This window comes from Balaenoptera physalus (assembly GCF_965194825.1).
Source record: "Balaenoptera physalus genome assembly, chromosome: 8".
NCBI classification, from domain to species: domain Eukaryota; kingdom Metazoa; phylum Chordata; class Mammalia; order Artiodactyla; family Balaenopteridae; genus Balaenoptera; species Balaenoptera physalus.
The window spans coordinates 105,948,024-105,968,793 of NC_138887.1; the positions used below are offsets into that span (position 1 = coordinate 105,948,024).

The 20,770-nt window shown below is 40.7% G+C and overlaps 1 protein-coding gene across 19 annotated transcripts in view; it reads left to right on the forward strand.

Annotated features, from left to right (window-relative positions):
• Nucleotides 1-20,770, forward strand: part of CALD1 (caldesmon 1) — a 182,429-nt gene that overhangs the window by 98,906 nt on the left and 62,753 nt on the right. For 5 of the 19 annotated variants that reach the window (XM_082472954.1, XM_082472944.1, XM_082472945.1 and 2 more), the window contains exon 1: nucleotides 16,398-16,591. The exons of 13 other annotated variants lie outside the window; for them this stretch is intronic. In XM_082472954.1, the coding sequence (XP_082329080.1) occupies nucleotides 16,539-16,591 (53 nt within the window). In that variant the 5' untranslated portion in view covers nucleotides 16,398-16,538. Of the gene's footprint in view, nucleotides 1-16,397; nucleotides 16,592-20,770 lie in introns of those variants that run through there. One more of the 19 variants, XM_082472937.1, reaches the window with a different exon arrangement.

The following is a 20,770-nucleotide window of genomic DNA, read 5'->3' on the forward strand; positions in this document are numbered from 1 at the left end:
CACAGGAAAATAGAAACAGAGAAGATCAAGTTTTCTCCCTCAAGCCAAAGGAGGCTGTTGGCATAACTCTTCTTGACTTTTCTCTGGATTTTTTTCAATAAGATTGTATTCACCATTAGAACAGGGACTTAGTCACATCATCACTCATGAAATCATAAGGCTGTCACTAACCTTATAGATACTCTGCTGTAGTGGAATGTTACTTTTCCATTTTTGGACCACACACTACTTTGAGCCTCTGATGAAAGCTATAGATGCTCCTCCAAGAAAAATGTACATATGCACCCACAAAACTTGTCACTTCCTTTCAGTGTCGTCATGGACCTCCATCCACAGACCTCCACAGGGCCCATGAACACTGGGCCAAGAATCCCTGATCTACTGAATTTTAAAAGTTCATTTTACATATGAAGAGACTTAAGTCTAGGGATGCCCACCTCCTCAAGATCACCCTGCTAAGCTGAGGCAGAGCCTGCTGGCACAGTGTAGACCCCTGAATAAATGGAGTCGTCTATAGAAAATGCCATGGCTATTGATTAGGAAAGTAGAGCATGTTTTTGGGAAAATAGTGTATACTGCACTGTATTGCATGCAGGGTGTTTTTTGTTTAAAAAACATTTTATGGATAATATTACGAAATAAAAGGAGACTTGGTCAGATTACTTCATGGTGAGTAAGATGAAAAACAAAAAAAGATAAGTAGATATACAGAATGAAAACCGTTAATTGTTAGGAACTAGGAATCGAACTTTGCCGTCTTAGTCAAGAAGGAAAAGAAAACTGTGGTGATTTTCCAAAGAGAACCCCATTTGCCATCAATTTTGGAAGTCTTTTATTTGGCATATGTTGTCTAGGCAACATTTCTTTACACCAACCTTAATTATGATACTAAGTTATATGTAGGATTTCTCCATCCTTACCAGTTTCATTTTAGCAATTCAGACTCATCAAAGGAGTTTCTTCTCTAAATATGAGAGAGATAGGAACTGATACGATTCCTTAAAGAGGATTTCATGTTTCATCTTTATAACTACTATCTTTTGGGAGAATGGGGAAGATTGGAGTGGGACACAGACATGATGATATCTCCCAGAAAGCAGAATCACGCAGACTTGGGTATGATTCCTGGCTGGGTTAGCAAGGATAACTCTACTTAGCCTCACTGAGCCCATTTCCTCATCAGGAAAATGGCCTCATAAGGTTCATATAGATTACAAAGCACTAGGTAGATAGATGACTGATGATAGATAGATAGATAGATGGATAGATAGATAGACAGATAGATGATAGATAGAATATATATATGATATATATGGTATGTATATATGATTAGTGCACGGTGAATGTTCCCTGTCGTTGCTACTTTTCGGCTGGCTGGAGGACATGGTAAGGAAGGAGCTATCAGGAAAGCCCTCTGCAGAGTCATCTCCCAAGAAACTCGGCACCTCTCCAGCTGCCTTCTGGGGTTTCTAAATCACTGAGCATGTGCAAAGTCCCCACATCTTCAGACAGTATGGTGTTCAGTCTCCACTCTGTTTCAAATCTGTTTTAGCCATCACCTTGAAAGTGATGGGAGAATTATGGATATGAAGTATCCATGCTGAAAAGAAAATCTACCTCCTTATTTTAAAGAGTCTTTTTTTTTTTATCTTCCATACTGGTTTGAAATCAAGGTAAAGATATAGGGTAGTCTGGTATCTAACATATCAAGGTTTTGATCTCAATAATTTATGTATCTAATATTCAATTAATCATATATTCTAAATAGTTTTTTTTTTGCCTTGGGGAATTACAGGGTTTTTTTCATATTACATAATTATGGTTTCAACACTAATAAAGAAGTAACCTAAAGCCTCTCAACAGCATACATAAAGACTGTACTTATAAAGAAAGTTATATGCCTAAATTTTACAGAATAACTTCTAATCATTTTATTCTAAATTAGTGATTTTATTCATTTTAATTATGAAAAAGCTAGTACACACAAAATAATATTATATAATGTATATAGAGGTTATAAATCATTGTAATGCCTACACTATAAACTTATCACTCATCTTAAGACCTAGGACATTTCCAATATCACTGAAACTCCCGGCAGACCCCTCTCCTATCCCACCCCCTTGCCTCCCCATCCTCAGAGGTAACCAGAACTCTGAAAAATTCATTTATTTTTTTAAAAAAATTCTAAATAAGATAATATGAGTTTAGGTGAGCGTTTTTCCAGGATCCTGTGATCCAGAGCTTTCCAAAGATTCTCTCCAGACTCAGGTGAAAGTGTTAATGAGAGCCCACTGTTCTCTGACAGGGCAACAAATTTGCCTTTCTAAACATACGGGACCAAAGGAGTCCTTCTGTGTCCACAGCTGGGAACCCTGGAGAAGTATTACAAACAAAGAATTCTCTACAAGCAACGAATGCTCATCAAAATCAAATAAAGTGTAATGAAGGCTATCAAATATGTATGTTGAGTATATCTATTCTGCCCGTTGGTTTTCTCACTGACCAGCCAAGTATAAGAGATCTGCATTTGTAGCTATCATTTGGCCAGGTGGGAATGCAGACAGGATTGATTACAGACTATTCCAAATTCTTATTCAAGGGAAATCTATCTCAATTGCTTTGAAGTCTTCTAGGGAAATAGTTGACCTTTATTATCCCAAAGGTTCTTAACATTATTATGAGAAAGTACCACTGGACATGAAACATGAGCATGTTGGAACGATACAGTGGCTGTATAAATGGATTCTCTTTCATCCGTGAATGAGGTTAAAGAGGAATAATGTGCATACCTTGTGAATAAAATCAGTTCTTTTCACTAGTTTGCCACATAATAAGTAATGTTCATCAGGAGCTGGAAAATCAGTTTTTAGTCTATCATAAATCTTCATTAATTCAGATTCTTCCATTTTAAAATCTTTATGAAACTATAGAAGAGTATAAATTTGAACTATTTATAAGTAAAGGAATTGATTAATACGTTAAATATGCAAGCTTACATTCCATGGCTTAGTTATTAAAAACACTTGAGAGCACAACTTTTTAAAAGTTTTTAAAAAACTGGAAACATTCACCTGCATTTAAAAGCTTAATTTGCTAATTATAAATCATTTTTATTCATGCAATTTTTAAACAAGTTTCTAATTTTTTTTAGTTTGATTGAAGTCACCAGATATACTTGAACATATTTTCAAAACTGAATTTCTTTAAAAATATTGCATAATTTGTAAAGACCTTCCTTTCAGTTAGTCTAGATTAGTGAGATTTGACATTACATTTGAGATTAGTACCAATTAACTAAGTTAAAATGTGAGGGTTTATTTTCCATTTTAATAACCCCCTACATCACATACAGTTCCTTTGGTGGAATAAAAATCTTGGTAAAGTACACATCAGCCACTATAAATAGCAGCCATAAGCCTGTACATTCAGGAGAGTCTCCAGAGAGTGTACTTTAAATTGCATATTGTTTAGAATAGGAAATTCTTCCGATGTTCATATTTTCCATTCTGGGTGAAATGGTCTACCCCGTGTCACATCTTCACTGGCTTCCAGCTTCCTGTACCATTTAGGGATCCAACTGTTAGATTCCAGAAGATTGCTCAATGTGTGCTTTTTATTTTCTTAAGTAACCTGGGTCTTATTGTCCAGAGGGAATTTTGCATAATTAGGGGCTCTCCAAATGAAAACTAGATAACTTCCAGAGCTGGCCCCAGCAACTAGGTAATGAAACAGTCCTTTATTTCTGGAGCTAGTAGCTCTACTGTGCCTGTTTAGCATAACAGAGTCAAACCATTTTTGATTCCCACAGAAAACCTTGCACTGTTGGCAGGTCTTTCTGGGGAAATCAAGAGACTAATATGGAAAATTACTGAGCAGGAAGTGAACAAACAGACAAGCATGATGAGATGATGGGTTATCATGCTGGTTCGAAGACCAGAAGCCTCAGCAGGTATAATTACACTGCATCTTTCCCAAGGCACTATTGGCAACTGCAGTAGATGTATACCTCTGCCCACTCTTTCCTTGAAGAGTCCTTCTGTTTCTCTAATCAAAACTGTTGTGTATATCTTGATTTTTTTTTTTTTTTTTTTTTTTTAGTGGGGGCCCATTTTGGAGATCTAACATTCCCTCACCATTTCTCCTTCCTTGATGAAGAGGATGAGAAATTACTGTTAAGGGGACTTGGACAAAAATTGTGATATAGAAAGAGTTGATATCTGATGCCCTTCCTTCCTGATACTCCCCTTTTAAGAGCCTTTAACTCTTCCCACCTAACTAACCATGAAAGCAAAACATTCCAAATATATGTATGTTTCCTGAGCCAGCACCCTCAGAGTATATCCTGGCTACCCAGGGAGTATCATTGCTATGGAAGCTCCATGGCTTATGAACTGAACAGAATGAAGCTTTTATAAAACTCAAGGCTGAGGCAGGATGGAAATTCCTAATCCTTTCATTTCTAAGTGCCTCATTTCAGAGGCGCATGCATATAAGTTCTATCTCATTGAAACATTTGTCAGAGCAATGGTAGAGTGAACCACGGAGGCATGCCCTTCAGAAAGGAATTAGTTTTCCACAAGAATTCTGATTGAAATGCGGAATTACTGCTAGGAAACATATCCTGGTATCCTATTGGGTTATGTGGTCAGAAATTAAGACTCTCTTCCCTGCATTCTCAGAAAAGAGTTTGCAAGTCCAAATCATTGGACCCAGCTTGCAGAGTTACATGTCCAAAAGCACATAGTCAGTGGCAGCATTAAATCTGGAAACTTTGTCATTTACTCCAGTTCTGGTGCTTTTCCTTCTGCATTATGCTGTGGCTAACCCCTACAACTGCCTCTAACTCCATGAAAGAAAGTACCTTTTAGATCAAGGATAAAAGAAAGAGGATACTGGATGAAAGTTTAGAAGATCTGGGCTTCCTCATCAGTAAAATAGAACTAACACTTTTCAGGGTGGCTGAGCAAATTAAATGAGATATGGACAAATGTCATCAAAAGTGTAAGGGAGCTACACATGACAGATGCTTATCAGGTAAGGGTACCTGTATGATTCATTTAGATCAGATTCACTTCTATTTAACTCTATGTGTAGAGGCAAGTTTCATTCTGGTCATATACTGTGTTTCAAAAGACAGTTCACACTTCTCTCTCTGCTAATCTTATGCTATCTAACTGGCCCTCAGGCATTCTAGGCTTTCCAAAATCTGACTCAGAGAAAATGCTATAAAATGTTACCTCTCACTCTCCCCAGAGCCTATCACCCCTGGAGAGGGCTTAGGACCTCAAATACAGATTAGAAGCAGCCATTTTATCTTCCCTTTCCCCCTAGTTGTGAATTGAAGAGAAAATTCAAAAGACTTTAAAATGATGGCTTTATCCCAATCAGAATTAAACCCTGCTGTTGGTCACTTACTTGTCTGGTTTTGCATCTAAGTGAGCAAAAGTCCTCAGGCTTATAGTGATTCTATGCTGTTCCACACCACTGTCCTTACCTCCTGAAGCTCTTGTAAGTGGTATACTCGTACCTTGAAGGCCTATCTCAACAGTCATCCTTTGGAAAACACCTTCCCAGAGGTCCCCAATCAAGTGACTGATTTCCCACTTTGGGTTTCCCATAGCATTTGTTTGTATGTTAATTATCGTCACCCATTTTATTGTTTGTTTGTTCATATGTCTCTTTTCCCCACCAAATTGAAAGCAACTCTAAATCCAAAACTACATCTTACTCACTTTTATTTCCCCAAAAGCCCATACTCAATGCTGAATAAATGAATGAGCAAACAGATACTTCAGATCATATCTGTGTACCAAGGCAGAACTTTGCTCACTTCAATAAGCTATTTATGGGGAGGCAGAAACATTGGTGACCTTTGTGGTATTCTCCGAGTACTGCCACCATCCATACCATATCTGGGGTTCCATCACTCTCCTGATGAGCCACTGGAATTTTGACTTCCTATCTTTGTCTCTAGAGATATGAAGAAACTCACCTCCTGTATTTCTCTGATTATTAAGGATAGTGGACTTTCTACCCCATGTAATTTTGACCATTACGCTTATTTAGTCGCATCATGGAGGCAAGTGATATTCATATGGTAAGAGTAGATTCCCTTTAGTTGGCCTATTTGCTCTAGTACTCAAGCTCTTAGTGTTATTTGCTATTAACATTTGCATTATAAGACCAGATAATCATTGAATTACAGGGTTCATACCAAGCCCCAAAGAGTCCAACAGTGAACAAACTATATAATCAAAAATTTCTCTAATGAAAGACGAAGTTTGTGGTCTGGAGGCATAAACAACCTCAGTTAATCCCAGGAGGATGGGCAGAAGTAGATTAGGGGTAGGGCCAACCTCAGACTAATATTTACCAACACTCTTTCTGAAATAGAGAGTGTTTAACACACAAGTTGGGTCTAAAATTTAGACTCTAAATAGTGCGTTGTTTTCTAGTATTGGGATGAACCAAGAAAAAAAAAAAGAAAAAAAAGAATAAAGAAAGATGTTAGAAAACCCAAGACTTTTAAACCAAGATACGGAGGGTTAACTTTATATTCGGTGAAGTGGAGAATTTTTTGTTTTTATTAATAGTTCATACACCTCAAAAAGTACTGTTTGGAAGAAAGAGGAGAAGCATTTATAAATAGCTATTAGTCAGAACTCTAAGATTCAGATTAATTTAGTAAACATTGACTACGATACAACACATTCTGCAGTAGGCATTGAGTTTCTTAATTACAAAAGTATACCCTTTGGTTAATTCATTATCATAAAATTTGTAATTAAAATGAAGTTAATGAGCTGGAACACCCAGAACACATAGGCTTGGAAGCACTATAGAATAGTCTCAGAATTGTATCTTTTAATTTTTAATTTAATTTTTAATTCTTAGATCCACTGAAAAAGAGTCAAAAGGAAAGATAATTTGAAGTTATCCTAGAAAGACACTGAGTTCTAAAATACCTAGGGGAATCTCAGATTACCCCAGCTCTCTCTACTTTGCAGCATATTTTAGAAAACTGAATGCATATTTCAGGTCACTGGCTTTCAGATTTGAAGTGTACTGTATGCTACTTTTTGTGTAAGTATCATCCATTTTATTTTCTTTGTTGTCTTCATGAGGTCTTAAAATTAAAAAGCTTTCCAGATGGCTTTTGGCTTTTAAATAAGAAAAATGAATATGATTTTTTTAATTAAATGTTGTCACTAAAACCCCTTCCCTGTTCTATTCTACTCTATGAACTAATGAGCAAAAAGGATCTCTATTGGTTTTTCCTGCCTTGGTCTTAATAATAGCTTGATTTCATTGCTCAATAACTTCAAAGTAAAATAATGTCCTAAAGCTGAAGGGCTTTCTCCTAGTCTATTTCTAACCTCTGGTCTCAAGCTGCCACCATAAAGGCACCCAAAAAGTGTACAAAAGAACATTTCTAATAAATTCAACACGTGTCAAATTACATTAGGTCTCTCAGATATAAGCGAATGGAGTCTAACTGTAATCTATTGCCTTAGTCAGTTTGGGCTACTGTAACAGGATACCACAGGCTGGGTGCCTTAAACAGCAAACAGTTATTTCTTACAGCTCTGGAGGCTGGGGGGTCCAAGATCAAGGTGCCAGCAGATCCGGTGTCTGATGAGGGCCCCCTTCCTGGTTTGCAATTGGTTGTCTTCTTGTTGTATCCTCACACAGTGGAGAGAGAGAAAAAGCAAGCTCTCTCCTGTCTATTCTAATAAGAACACTAATCCCACTCATGAGGGCTCCACCCTCATGACCTAATTACCTCCCAAAGGCCCTACCTCCTAATACCATCATATCCAGGGTTAGGATTTCAATGTATGAATTTGGGAGGATACAAACATTCAGTCCACATCATTGATGGCCTTAGTAAGTCTGAAAAAAGAATGGGCCAGTAGAAGAGGTCTGCATGGATGCCAGGTCCAGGGTTGGCACTGGTCATCTAGGAATATCCAGATAAAACAGACCTTGAGTCTCAGGGTTTGTTCAGTCCTGTGACATGATAAGTATTCTCTCCACTGAGGTAGGTGTTTCCGCACATCTCCGCTTGGCTTGGGTGAAATCGTCCTCGTGATGATGTTCCCTCCCTTTGCTCTGACTCCACATCATGAAGCAGTCTCTGGTGATTGAGTCTTCCTGACATTCTGGTTTGGCGAATGGGGGTAACCTGGTTGGGAAATGAGAGCTCCCCAGGCACTGAAGAGGGAGGTCATCCATTCTATCTTAATTAATTGGCATTAATTGGCATTCTGATGTATACATCAGTTTCTTGTGAGTCTGTGAGCCAATCAATCTCTCTGAGACCTGTCCATTCTGAGAACTCCCAAGATCCAGTGACTGGGGCAGCAGAGCTTCTAGAGCTTGTACCATGAGAAATACTCCAAAAAAGGCCACTCCGTGGGAGTCTGGTAGGACCAGCCAACTGGCCTTCTTGATGCAGCATCTCTACTCCATTGCTGTCCCCCCTTTAACCCAGAGAGCAAATGATGAGTATTTATTGAGCACCTGCCATATGTCTAACACTCTTTTAAGCTGTATCAGATGCAAAAGAGGTATTAGGAATCATCCCTGCCAGAAAACAGGTGAGAAAAGGTATATACACGTGAACAATGAATAAATAAGACTCTGTGTATCCATCTATCTATTTCTATCTATAGATAGTATCATAATCATGTACTAATTCATGTGCTCTGTTAATTACAAAATAGGACAGTACCTTAAAAAGTGTCATTTATGTAATATCAATAATAAACACTACATCCAAAGTATCCAAAATACACACTGGACTATTTCTCTAGCAATAGGAACAAATATAATCCAGGTCTGACCTCCTAAAAAAGAAATCAATACTTTTTTAGACCTTATATGCTATCACTGGAAAAAAATCTGGATTTGATTCCAGCTATAAAAACCATGTGTAAATTTAATATCCAGATGCGTAAAGTGGACACCAGAAAATAAATTTATGGTGTGGAAATATTTAGATACTTTGAACAAGAGTGATACACACTGAGAATTCTGTGGCTTATGAACTAACGTGCTTCCTTTGAAGATGTGACCTTTTGAAGATGTGACATTTTCCCTGCACCAGAATTACATCCTCAGAGTCCCCATGATAGTTTCTTAATTTCCTTTACAGTTTAATTGTATCTATGTACAAGATATCTGTATTCTAAAATTATCACCAAGGGCTAAATTCATTTTCCTATAGGCAGAAATCGTATCTTTCATGTACACACTTCTTTCTTAGAATTATATAAGGTATATACTATTATTTTCTGAGACCAGAACCAGGGTTTTATAGATGTGCACCAGCAATCATTCATTCAAGAAACTGTTGTTAGAACCCTACTATTTCCAAGCACTGTCTTATTGTTTTAAAGATGTGTTTCAAGCTGGAGGGCAGAGAGGAGTTAGAAGCACAATCTTTTTAAGATAGAAACTTTTCTTTCCAGGAAAAGAAAATAGACCAGCTGGCTAAAACCCCCAGATTTTAAAAAGAACTTAGAGACTAGACCTAAATAATTGTTGCAAAAGAGTTTAAACAGAAATGGAGCCTCACAGCAAGTTAGCTGGAAGGGCTGAGTCACATGTGACAACATAACTATTTCTCAAATGCATGCAAACAAGAGTGGGTTCAAACTTTCTCATCTCTCCTCCTAAGATGATAAATTACAAAGAAATAAAGTCAAAACGAGGAAGAGTTTATAGAGGTGGAGCCAGACACTGGTTCTTAAAGAACCACTAGAATTCAGAGAAGCAAAGGGAGTTTAAAAAGCCATTCTAGGGAAAAGGAGAAGGAATAGCTTCGTTGGGTAAAGGCAGAATGCTTCAGGAGATATCAGGAAAACAGTGGCAAATGCCAATAATCTTTTCACTGAACAAAAGTCCCCTTTATGATCAATGTTAGGGTGCATTGCACTGAAGACATGTGTTAGATTGCCAGGGGGGTACAACTGGGGGTCAGGATTTCTTAAGGGGAAGAATTAGCAGCGTAATGCTGGGGCTCAAGGTTTGGCCTTGGGAAGGAAAGAATGCCCTCTTTTTAACTGAACAGTGGTACCATGACCAGAGGACCTGCATTTCACCATGAAAATACAGAAGCATCAAGACAGAGTGAAATGACGTCTCACTCCCACGCACCCATCCTCTTTCATTCTAGAACCAAATACCTACTAGGGTGGCATTGCTGGTGAGCCCGCTGGGGTGGGGCCAGCTGTGGAGGGAGGAGAGGAGGGGAGGGGAAGAATAGCTACCTCCAGGTGGAGAGGGAGAGAAGGCCATGCTAGGAGAGCGTATGGGGCGCGAAGTTACTTTGCAAGTTTTCTTTCTTAAGCTGAATGGTGAGCACACAGGTCTTCATTATAGTTTCTTACTCCTTTTAGTCTGTCTAAAAGATTTTAGAATAAGATGTAATTTTTAAAATGTACAGAAACCTTATAACTGTCACCCATATATCCTCAATCAGAATCTGCCTATGGATGTCAACAGAATCACTTTACTAGTAATATAATTCTTAATGATCTCTGCTGATGCAGGACTACCACCCCACCATCAATTTTTTTAAAAAGTCCTTCTGTTTCTGGAAGTCTGTCTTATAAAACCTCACAAATGGTGCATTCACCCACCATGTGCAACCTCCCATGGCTCCTTGCTGCTGGCCCCCTGCCCCAGTGAGGCCCTCGCCCCTCTCTCCCACTGCCCTGGGGTTCACTTGAGACCCTGGGCTTCCATGTCAAAGATGCTGTCTCGTGCCCTTGATACAATCTTTCAAGGTTCCAAAGTGGCCCTGCGTTCGCTTCACTCTTCTAGAATTCCAAAACCATGCTGTGCTCATATAGAGGTAGTGAGGGGGACACTTTCCTCTGCTCCTCTTTGTCACCTGGCCACCAAAGCTTGGCCTAGACTCAGCAAACGCCTTGCAGCTTCCGCTTCTCTGCAGCCCACCCCTGTCCTCAGGGCACAGACATATGGCAATGGGTCTCGGCTCAGGGACCAGTTCCAAGGCATGAAATAGCAGACAACTCTCCAAACCCCCATGCAAATCGGCTCCCTAGGCCTCCCTCACCACACCGTCACACATGCCCAGATGCATCTCAATTCCAGTGGTAGGCACAACTGAACTTGAGGCCGGGCCACCAATCAATTATCCTCCTATTTCAACTCAATGACAGAAAAAACAAATTAACTTGGTCAAGGCCATTATTTGCTCTTTATGAAGCCAGGTGCCCTAATTCACTTATGCAGCACATATTACAGAAGGGCTGATCTCTGCCAGACATTGTGCTAACTGGGGTGAGGGGAGGAGCACAAAAATGGGTAAGACACAGTCCCCCTCCTCAAGGAGCTCACAGCTAGTAATGGGAGATAGAAATATATAAATACACCCTGAGTGCAGTCTAGGACCTTGAACTCTGTGTTGCCTCAAATAGATCATTAGAATTCCCAGGTATTGAAATGCAGGTATATGCTTTCTGGAAGATCTTTTTCTCCTTTCATGAAATCAGATTTTGTGTTTTAAGCAGGAGGGCAAGAAAAATACTACAGAGAGTAACCTGAAAGAGTTGAAAAATGAGCCTCTGGAAAGAGTATGAAGTTCTTTATATTAAGGGTAATTAATAACAACAAAAATAGCTTAACAGATAAATGTTGGAGATAGACTGACTAAGCAACAAATCTGGAGAAGAAAAAATAAACCACCCTGGATTTAGCACAAAAATTAATGAATGAACTCTATAAGAGATGCTATTATCAACGTGAAAACAATGTTAGGATGTGTTAACAGGAACGTGGCAGGCAGCACTGGGACTTCAGCCAGCCACATTCAGCCTCGGTCAAGCCTTTATTATGTCCAATTTTGGTTTCCCGTTTGAAGAGTTGTTATATTTCAAGCTGATATTAAAAGGATGGAAAATAGGCATTGGCGTTTAGCCTAGAAAAGACGAGACTGAAGTATGACTTAATACCTGTGGCCCTAACAGAGATAAGTGGATTTCTATTTCAGCCACAGGAAGTCTAGTTCAATCACAGAATAAATAGAGCATAAGAGTGATTAAACACTGGGACCTTGATTGTAGGATGTCACCTTAGAAGTATAGTGCTTCAGCTCTGCTGCTTTCAGAATACTCTTCACTCTCCATCTTGCATTAATATTTTTGTACGCATATCTTATCTCCCTTTGGGACTGCCCTTCTTATCTTTGGAGCCCTCCACAGCACTTAACTCCATGACTTGCTTGTAGTAAATATTCAAATAGTGTTAAATAGGGGGAAGATGCTGGGACAGAAACTATATGGCCAACATTATAAGGCAGACAAGAGAGTATAGCAACTCAAGATGTGTTACAGGCCTGGAGTCAGACCAGAGAATAGTTCAGAGAATTGTGTCAGCAAAGGCCATAAAGATTCTCGTGATGGAAGACTAGGAGGAGGGGCAAACGATGACTTTCTATAACAGTACATACATCTCTCCACCCCCCTCCTCCACCCAGCCCACCACACATTCCACAGTGGGAACTAAGAAGACTTTATCAAAGACACAATAGGGAAGGAGAGGTGAGGAAAAGACTTTATTGGATGGTAGAAAGCAGAGGAAAGAAAGCAGAGGAGTCTGTAATTTCTGCAAAAGGAGATGGAAAAAAGGAGAAGTATTTCATGAGAAGATTTCTTAGGAAGATCCCTTAAAAAGCAGTATCACAGGAAAATACAAAACAATATAGTTTAAGTGAACATGTTCGGTGCTTTTGTGGGTGGGGAGTGAGGAGGAGGGTGAGGCCCTCAGGTGTGGAGGAAAGACTCTAAGGCACCGACGGAGGCAAAGGAGGAAAGAGGTTCAGCCTACAAATACGTAGTTAACCCCTTCCTCTCCATTCCTGTCCACCCCTTGGTGAGCCGTTGTCTAGGCAAGATCTTTTGCTTCATTCTAAGTGTGTAGAGTCTGAATCTCTTTATAAGAAAACATTTCTTCAAGATGTTTTAAACATCCCCTTTAAATTACTTGAACGGTTGCCTCTCATGTGAATAGATTTCCTTTGACTTTAAGTTGTGTTTCTGTAGGAGGTGAGTGGCTGTGTGTGTGTGTGTGTGTGTCTTAAGTGCATTAAGGCAGTACAAGGGGCACTTCCCACATACCTCTCTTTTCCCTAGGGAATTGCTCCAAGGTAAAAGCTATTCTTAAACAACCATTGCAGACCATAAAGTCTGGAAGAGATCATGGAGATCCTACCTCCATGAAGTAAAGTTATTCTTTTAATCATATTTTATTAATAAAAGACCACCCTGTGGTGGGAGCTGTTTCATTCTATAGCACTGACCTCCTTCAAACCTTCCCAGCCCAGAATCTCTTTGATGAAAAATTAAGCAAAGTATCTAGAAATGAAGGGTGCTATCAGTAATTTAAGAGTGGCCCAGACTTCCGTTTCCCCTAGTAAAAGCTGGAAATGTCATATGTATGACACCTACTATCTTGCTGGCCCTGTTGTTCATGGTGCCAATGAATGATCATTACTTCAGTTCTCAGAGACACCAGTTCTGGAAGCTGGACTCTTAGTACCCGTGTCTGTGCTACACAGTGAAAGCACATGTGCCTGCTGGTCTCTGCAGAAACAGACACTGTCCACAAATTACCTTCTGGTATGTTCTTCCTAATTCCTCTCACCTTGCCTCTCCGGCCCCAGGAAGCTGGACCGCAGAAGGCTACCTGGGAGCATTTGCCTACTCCAGCCCTGCTCTCATCTCATGATTTAGTTATCTCCAAATGCATCCAATCTCCTTCTTATTGTCCTTTGTGCTCTCCCTGTTCCCTCCTGGTGTCTGACCCAGGCCCAAAACTCACTCCTCTCTTCATTGTTGTCATGTCAGTACCTGTTAGGTAGCAGGAGTTACGACATCCATTAGTTTTACAAACTGAAGACAGACAGCTACTTCCCAAACACATTACATTAATAACAAGGGGCCAACTACAAGTGTGCATGATTTCCCTCTTTCTATCTTTACAACTAGGAAAATAACTTGGTGGGTATCTTTTATACAGCTGGCCATTCGCATACTTTCAGTGCATGAATGTCAGCATATTAGTGGAAGATTACTAAATTCTTGCTCTCCTCTGTGTGTGTGTGTGTGTGTGTGTGTGTTGAGCAAGAGAGAGGGTCTGGGCTGGCCTAGAAGAACCACTGAAGTTTTTCCAGGCTACTCCATTTTATGAACTTATTCCAAATATTCCAAAACTATACTTGCCACCTCAGAATTGGAGTGGGGGTGGGAAACAGGGGAAATCAGGAGGTGAAACGTATTCCCAAGGTCAGTTGAGTCCCATAAGCAAATGTATTAGTTTTCTATCACTGCTGTAACGAATAACCACAAACTTGGTGGCTTAAAACAGCACAAACCTATCTATTGTTCTAGAGGTTCAAAGTCCAACACAGGTCTCTCTAGGCTAAAATCAAGATATAGACAGGTCTGCATTGCTTTCTGGAGGCTCTATGGGAGAATCTATTTCCTTGCCTTTCCAGTTTCTAGAAGCTGCCACATTCCTGGACCCCATTCCTCTATCTTCAGCACCAGCAAGGTCATCTCTCTGGCCATTACTCTATAGCCATATCTCCCTCTGACCTCAGCGGGAGAGGTTTATCTCACTTTAAACACCTGTGTGACTAAGATTGAGCACATCTGGATAATCCAGGATAATCTCTCCACCTCAATGCCTTTAACTTAATCACATCTGGAAAATCCCTTTTACCATGTAAAGTAACATATTCACAAGTTCTGGGCATTAGGACATGGATGTCTTTGGGAGGAATAGTATTCTGCTTGCCACAGCAAATCACTGAATATTTTAAAAGGAAAAAAATTAAATGGGAAAAATGTGGTAGAAAGAGGAATAGCAAAATGCCTCAATACATGTATCTATCACAGCTTTGGAGCAATAAACTCAAGTCTAGTCAGTGAGTATTTCATTAAAGCCTCTTGTGTGATCTCTATGAGTGTCTCATGCACTTTAAATAGTCAATATGTGTTGAGTGATAACATATATAATCAAAGGGATATTTAAAGGTGTATATTCATCATGATATGTAGAGATAATTAATTTTGAAGTTCATTAAACTATATTACTCTATAAACTGTGACTTTGAGGACAGCATAGTACTTAAGCAATAAAACAACCAAAATTTTCTAGTTAGGTAAAGTGAAGAGAGGATTTAATCTAACTGAGTTAAATTTCTTTAAGTTGAGCACAAGAATGCTTGCTTTGGTTCCTCTCCATGACTTTGGGTGAACTTTTGAAGTGCTCTGTGCCTCTGTGTCCATGTTTGTGATACGAAGCCATAGACCTCAAAGATGTTTTTCATCGTATGAAGGATGTGAATCAATGTGTAAAGTTGATTGTTTCTCCTGCTATTTACCAAAAGAATCATCTTAACCCTACACTGTGGAGATCTGGGTTGTTCTACTTATTTAACAGAAAGCCAGTCCCATAAGTATCTTGGTGCCCCAGCAGCAATCTGTTCATTCCTTGTTAGCGTTGAAGAAGCATACTCATAACTCAAGCTTAGATAGAGTGTCATCTCCAGATAGAATCAACACCACCCCCTCCACAGGGGTTGGAATCTGGTTGCTTTCCAAGCTATTGCTGACCAGGCTCCCTTGCCTGGCCTGGCGGATGAGATCACCACACCAGAGTGCCACGGGGGCAGACCGGGCCCACTGTTGCAACATGTTCCTTCGTCAGGCTGTTGCCCTCATTTCACCAAACACCCTGTATAACACAGCATATCACTGATCCTCTGGCTCTCTTCCCTTTGCCTTTGTATGCATTTTTATATCATGCATCTTCCCCTGAATAAAAGGGATAATAGGAGTTTCCCAGATTTGATTTCTCAGTGGGAACTGTTTGCTTTGGAAGCCACTGACACCAATGCTAATTGAGAACAGAGCTCAGAACGAGGGCCTGAGAACTGCACCCGGATGAACTTTTTGGTGGGCTGATTTCCGTTGATCTCTTCAGAATTGGATTGTGCATGCAAGCGATACCATGGTCGACTATTTTCCGAAAGGCTGAGCACGTGGATCAGTGTCTTTTCCTTTAACTAGTTCTCTGCCTTGGAAGAATTATTTGTAATTGATCATATAAAGTCTTCATCATGAAAGCTACTGGGGATCCTGGCCCCTACTGCCCAGTAATAACATTCTGGAAATCACGAAGCAATCTGAGCCGTTTACAATCTAAATCTAAACATGATGGGCCTCTATTAGAGAGATTACAGTAAAAAATAACAATCAGCTCTCTGATGATCCTATGCGAAGGGAAAGGGTGGGGAGGAGTAAATTTGGCAAAGGACAAGCCCAGACTTTCGTCACAGGGACAGACCAAAGTGTTAACACAAAGGGAGAGCCCGGGAGCATCCTGCACACTGCATTTCAGCCACAGATAACATGGCACCTCCGCGGGCCCGGTCCACGCCCTGACCGCTCAGAGGGTCTCAGCACCTCTGCGCTCGCAGCCCTTTTCCAGCTGCAGACATGCTCGGGGGATCCGGATCGCAGGGAAGACGCAGCCTGGCCGTGCTCTCCCAGTGAGTGCTCGCTTCACCTCTTCAGTTTTTCTTCTTCTTCTTCTTTCGCATAAAGGAATTGTTGTAAAAAAAAAATAAAATAATTTTTTTTTTTTTTTTAGTTGTGGGAGTGGGAGGCGAGAGGAGAAATCAGGAGGCAAAGGAAGGCAGTGAGTGTGTATATATCAGACCTGTATGAAACTTTTTGGTCTCAACTTGGTGGTGGTTCTGATTGGTTTTCCTCTGTTCCTTTTTTTTTCCGTAGTGGTTCGTAGACCATTTGGGGGTGTTTATACCAAAGGCACGGGTTTTCTTATTCCACATACCGATCCACAAAGCATCGTGTTTCTAAAGATCTGCTGTTAATTTAGACCTGAGCCCTGTGCTCTGAGTGATGCATCTGCGGGGCTCGGAGACTCTGGCTAAAGCACACATTGCCCAATCCTTAGAGTCAACAGCCCAAAGCCCTTCATACACTGACCATCTGACTGCGACAGAACAAGACCCAGAGCACATGCTATTGATCAGAGGATTGTTCAGATAACAGGCTCCAAAGTTTAGGATCCTGGAATCTTGGAATGTTCAAGCTAGAGGGGCCCCTAGGGCTGTTTGCTGCAATGCTCTTCTTCTATAGACAGGGGAACGGAACCCAGAGGGGCAACTCCACTTAACCCAAAGCCAGATAACAGTCAGTAGCAGGGAAGCCAGTGTCTTTGTACTTGCAGGCAAGGGCCCTTTTCACGCTGGTGTTTACGAGGTTTGGAAAACTCGCTGGGTCTTGGGAAAAGGTAAGGCACAAGAGTAAGAACACCAGATGGCCTTTCAGTAAATCTGTCCCATTTTTGAGAGTTCTGGCGTCGATTCAGCATGACAGTTGTTGTTCCATTTGTTCCAGCATTTGTGCAACAGCACATCAAATAAACAGCAACTCAATGGGGTCCTAAAAATGCGGTCCACATCCACTATATTAGCAGATCTCTTGGATAACCAGTTTCCCTAAGTGTGATCACTCAAGTGTGAGAGCACAGAGGGGTGTTAGAGGTCATCTATGTGGTCCTGTGGTTATCAGACTGGTTGGGGGGCTTTGTTTTTTTTAGCAAATTTACTGTTACAAAGAATCCTGTTACATAAAGGAGATGTTCTGATTAAATAGGTGGTTTTGGATCTAGAGCTTCTCATCCCTGCTGCAGTTCCCAGTCACCCCCGCCCCCATTGCTCACGCCCACCCCACTCCCCATACCTCTCTACCCCACCCCACCCTACCCACTCCGCCAAAACTTCCTTGGAATCCTAGGTCTCCATGGAACTTCAGAAACCCCCATCTTATTTAATACCACCATTTCAGATGAGGAAACTGAGGCACATGGGGTGAAGGGCTTGCCCAGTGTTCACGGTTGGTCAACAATAGAGCCTGGAATGCAGGGCAAAGAGCCCAGTCTGGTGTGTGTGTGTGTGTGTGTGTGTGTGTGTGTGTGTGTGTGTGTGTGTGTGAATTCCTGGTTCTGAGTTTCTTCCCGCTCCATCATGCCCACAGTTCTATCAGTTTACTTTCTCCATGTCTCTCTCACTCTTCTCTAATCACTCTCTCATTTCCTGAATTTCAGCAGTTATCGCCCGCCACCTGGACAATTACAGTTGCCTCCTATCTGGTCCCGGCTTCATTCTCTGTCCCCTTTCTGATCCTGTCCCCTCCCGTCCTCCCACCCCCACCTTTGAAGATAGACCCCACTCTCCTCAACGTGTCACTCAAAGTTCTCCACAGTCTGCCTTTAATATCCCTTCCCATTCTGACCTCCCCCTGCTCCGGCCAAATCAGATCACTCACTGGTCCCCAAACTCATCATGTACAAGCCACCTCCATTCCTTGGCTCACTCTATTTCCTACGTGGAGAACACTCTATGTGCCTCAGTTTCCCCTCTGAAATGGAGACATTAAAAAAGATGGGGGTTTCTGAAGTGTTCCATGGAGACCTAGGATTCCAAGGAAGTTTTGGTGGAGTGGGTAGGGTAAGGTGGGGTAGGGAAGAGATGGGGAGTGGGGGGGGGTAAGCAATGGAGGGTGACTGGGGAGTAGAGTAGGAATGAGGGGCTCTATCTCATTTGTTCCTGACTTCCTTCCTGTCCTTCAAGGCCCAAATCAAATGCTACCTTCCTCCACAAGGCTTCCTCAGCTCTTCTTTTCTCTCCATATCCTTTGTCCACCCTTCTATTATTAACCTTGAACTAAAGTTAGTGGTGAGCATGCCTGTTCCTTCCCTTCCCTTCCCTCCCTTCCCTTCTTTCTTATTTTTTATCCATTAACAGCAGGTAGTAATTTCACCCTTAACCAGATAAGAGGTCCAGTAAAGTCAATCATTTAAAGCCAATCTCTGAACCCAAAAGTGAGCAAAAGTGGCTAGTAGAATGCCAATGCAATATATGGTAATCCACTTGAGGGCAGGAACTATTTTGAAACTTTGAACTTTCAGCTTCCAGCACAGTGCCAATGCTCAAAAAAATATTCTTTAACTTTCCCATGACTGGATAAATCAAACTCAGTTCATCTAAGTTCACACTTTTCATTGGAGTCATTGGAACACACAAAGCTTCTGTGCCTTCTGCTTTGGAAGAAGTTTTAGGTTAAATGCCAAAACAGATGCCCAACAAAATGAGTTCTAAATTCCTTTGCATTTGCATCAGATAATTTATCTCAGTTTCATCACCTACAGAGCGAGGTTGGCGGTGTTTCTTTTATGAGGTGCATTAAGATTCCTGAGTGCCAAGACCTATCCAGAGCCATGTTATTTTCAGGGGCAATTGTGATTGGCTGTTCAGTTCTTTAGATTTCAAGGTGCTGTTTAATTTGTTCCTGGTAAGATTACTGAGAGATTCTGTCACTTGTAGTCTAATATTTTCACCACTTACTTTCTCATTTTCCCAAAGCCCCGTTAAGTCTTCTTGAGTCAAGATTTTGGGTTTCTTATAAACAGCCATGCTTTTGTCACATTTTGGAACAAATGTGGAAGGGTATATAAATTTTTAAACCATGGAATCAAAGAAACGTAGGAAATTATTTCATTCATCTCACTGTTTTCTGAAGAAACTAAGTTAAAAACATGTCAGGGAAATCAATAATTGGCATAATTGTATAAGATACAGAAGACGTGCACGTAAAAATGTTCAGATTTGTAAAAAGTTTAGGTATAAATACCTGGTTTATTCAATCTTATTGGGGAACGTAGCATTACAATTTTCCAGCATGCTAAATTAAAAAAAAAAATTGTAATGAAAACTATGTCTTTCCCTTCTTTAAGCTAGATGTTACAATACATTTGAAACACTTCCCCATTGCTGAGAATTGTCACTATGAATATAGTTTTTTTTTTCTTAATAAATTTATTTATTTATGTATTTATTTATTTATGGCTGTGTTGGGTCTTCGTTTCTGTGCGAGGGCTTTCTCCAGTTGCGGCGAGCAGGGGCCACTCTTCATCGCGGTGCGCGGGCCTCTCACTGTCATGGCCTCTCCCGTTGCGGAGCACAGGCTCCAGACGCGCAGGCTCAGTAGTTGTGGCTCACGGGCTCAGTTGCTCCGCAGCATGTGGGATCTTCCCAGACCAGGGCTCGAACCCATGTCCCCTGCATTGGCAGGCAGACTCTCAACCACTGTGCCACCAGGGAAGCCCTGAATATAGTTGTTTAAATCATGCTGTGAAACAGTGGTATCTCAGTGGATACAATTCTCATCCAGAAATTGTCCAATTATTGTGTGCTGTCCTCTATCTTTTTATTTATTTTATCTCTCCTAATTGCTCTTAATGCATCCAAATCTAGCGGTTCCACTCTGTTTGGATGTAGCCAAGGCTATCAGGAAGCCCCATTTGTTAGAATTGTGTTCAAGGAAAAAGTCAACTGTCTGGGCAGAGGAGCACTCAGGCACCTTCTCTATTACAAAGTAAGGGGCATGTACCTTTTGTGACTGTTGGTTTGTATACCAAACTGGCCATTTTTTGCTCACTTTCGGGTTCAAAGATTGGCTTTAAATGATTGACTTTACTGGACCTCTCTTCTGGTTAAGGGTGAAATTACTACTTGCTGTTAATGGATAAATAAATAAGAAAGAATGGCAGAAAAACAGGCAATTGTACTTTGCACGTATGGGGCACTCTATAAATGATATTGCTGAATCTCTCCTGCAGTGGTGACTACACCAAATCTTTA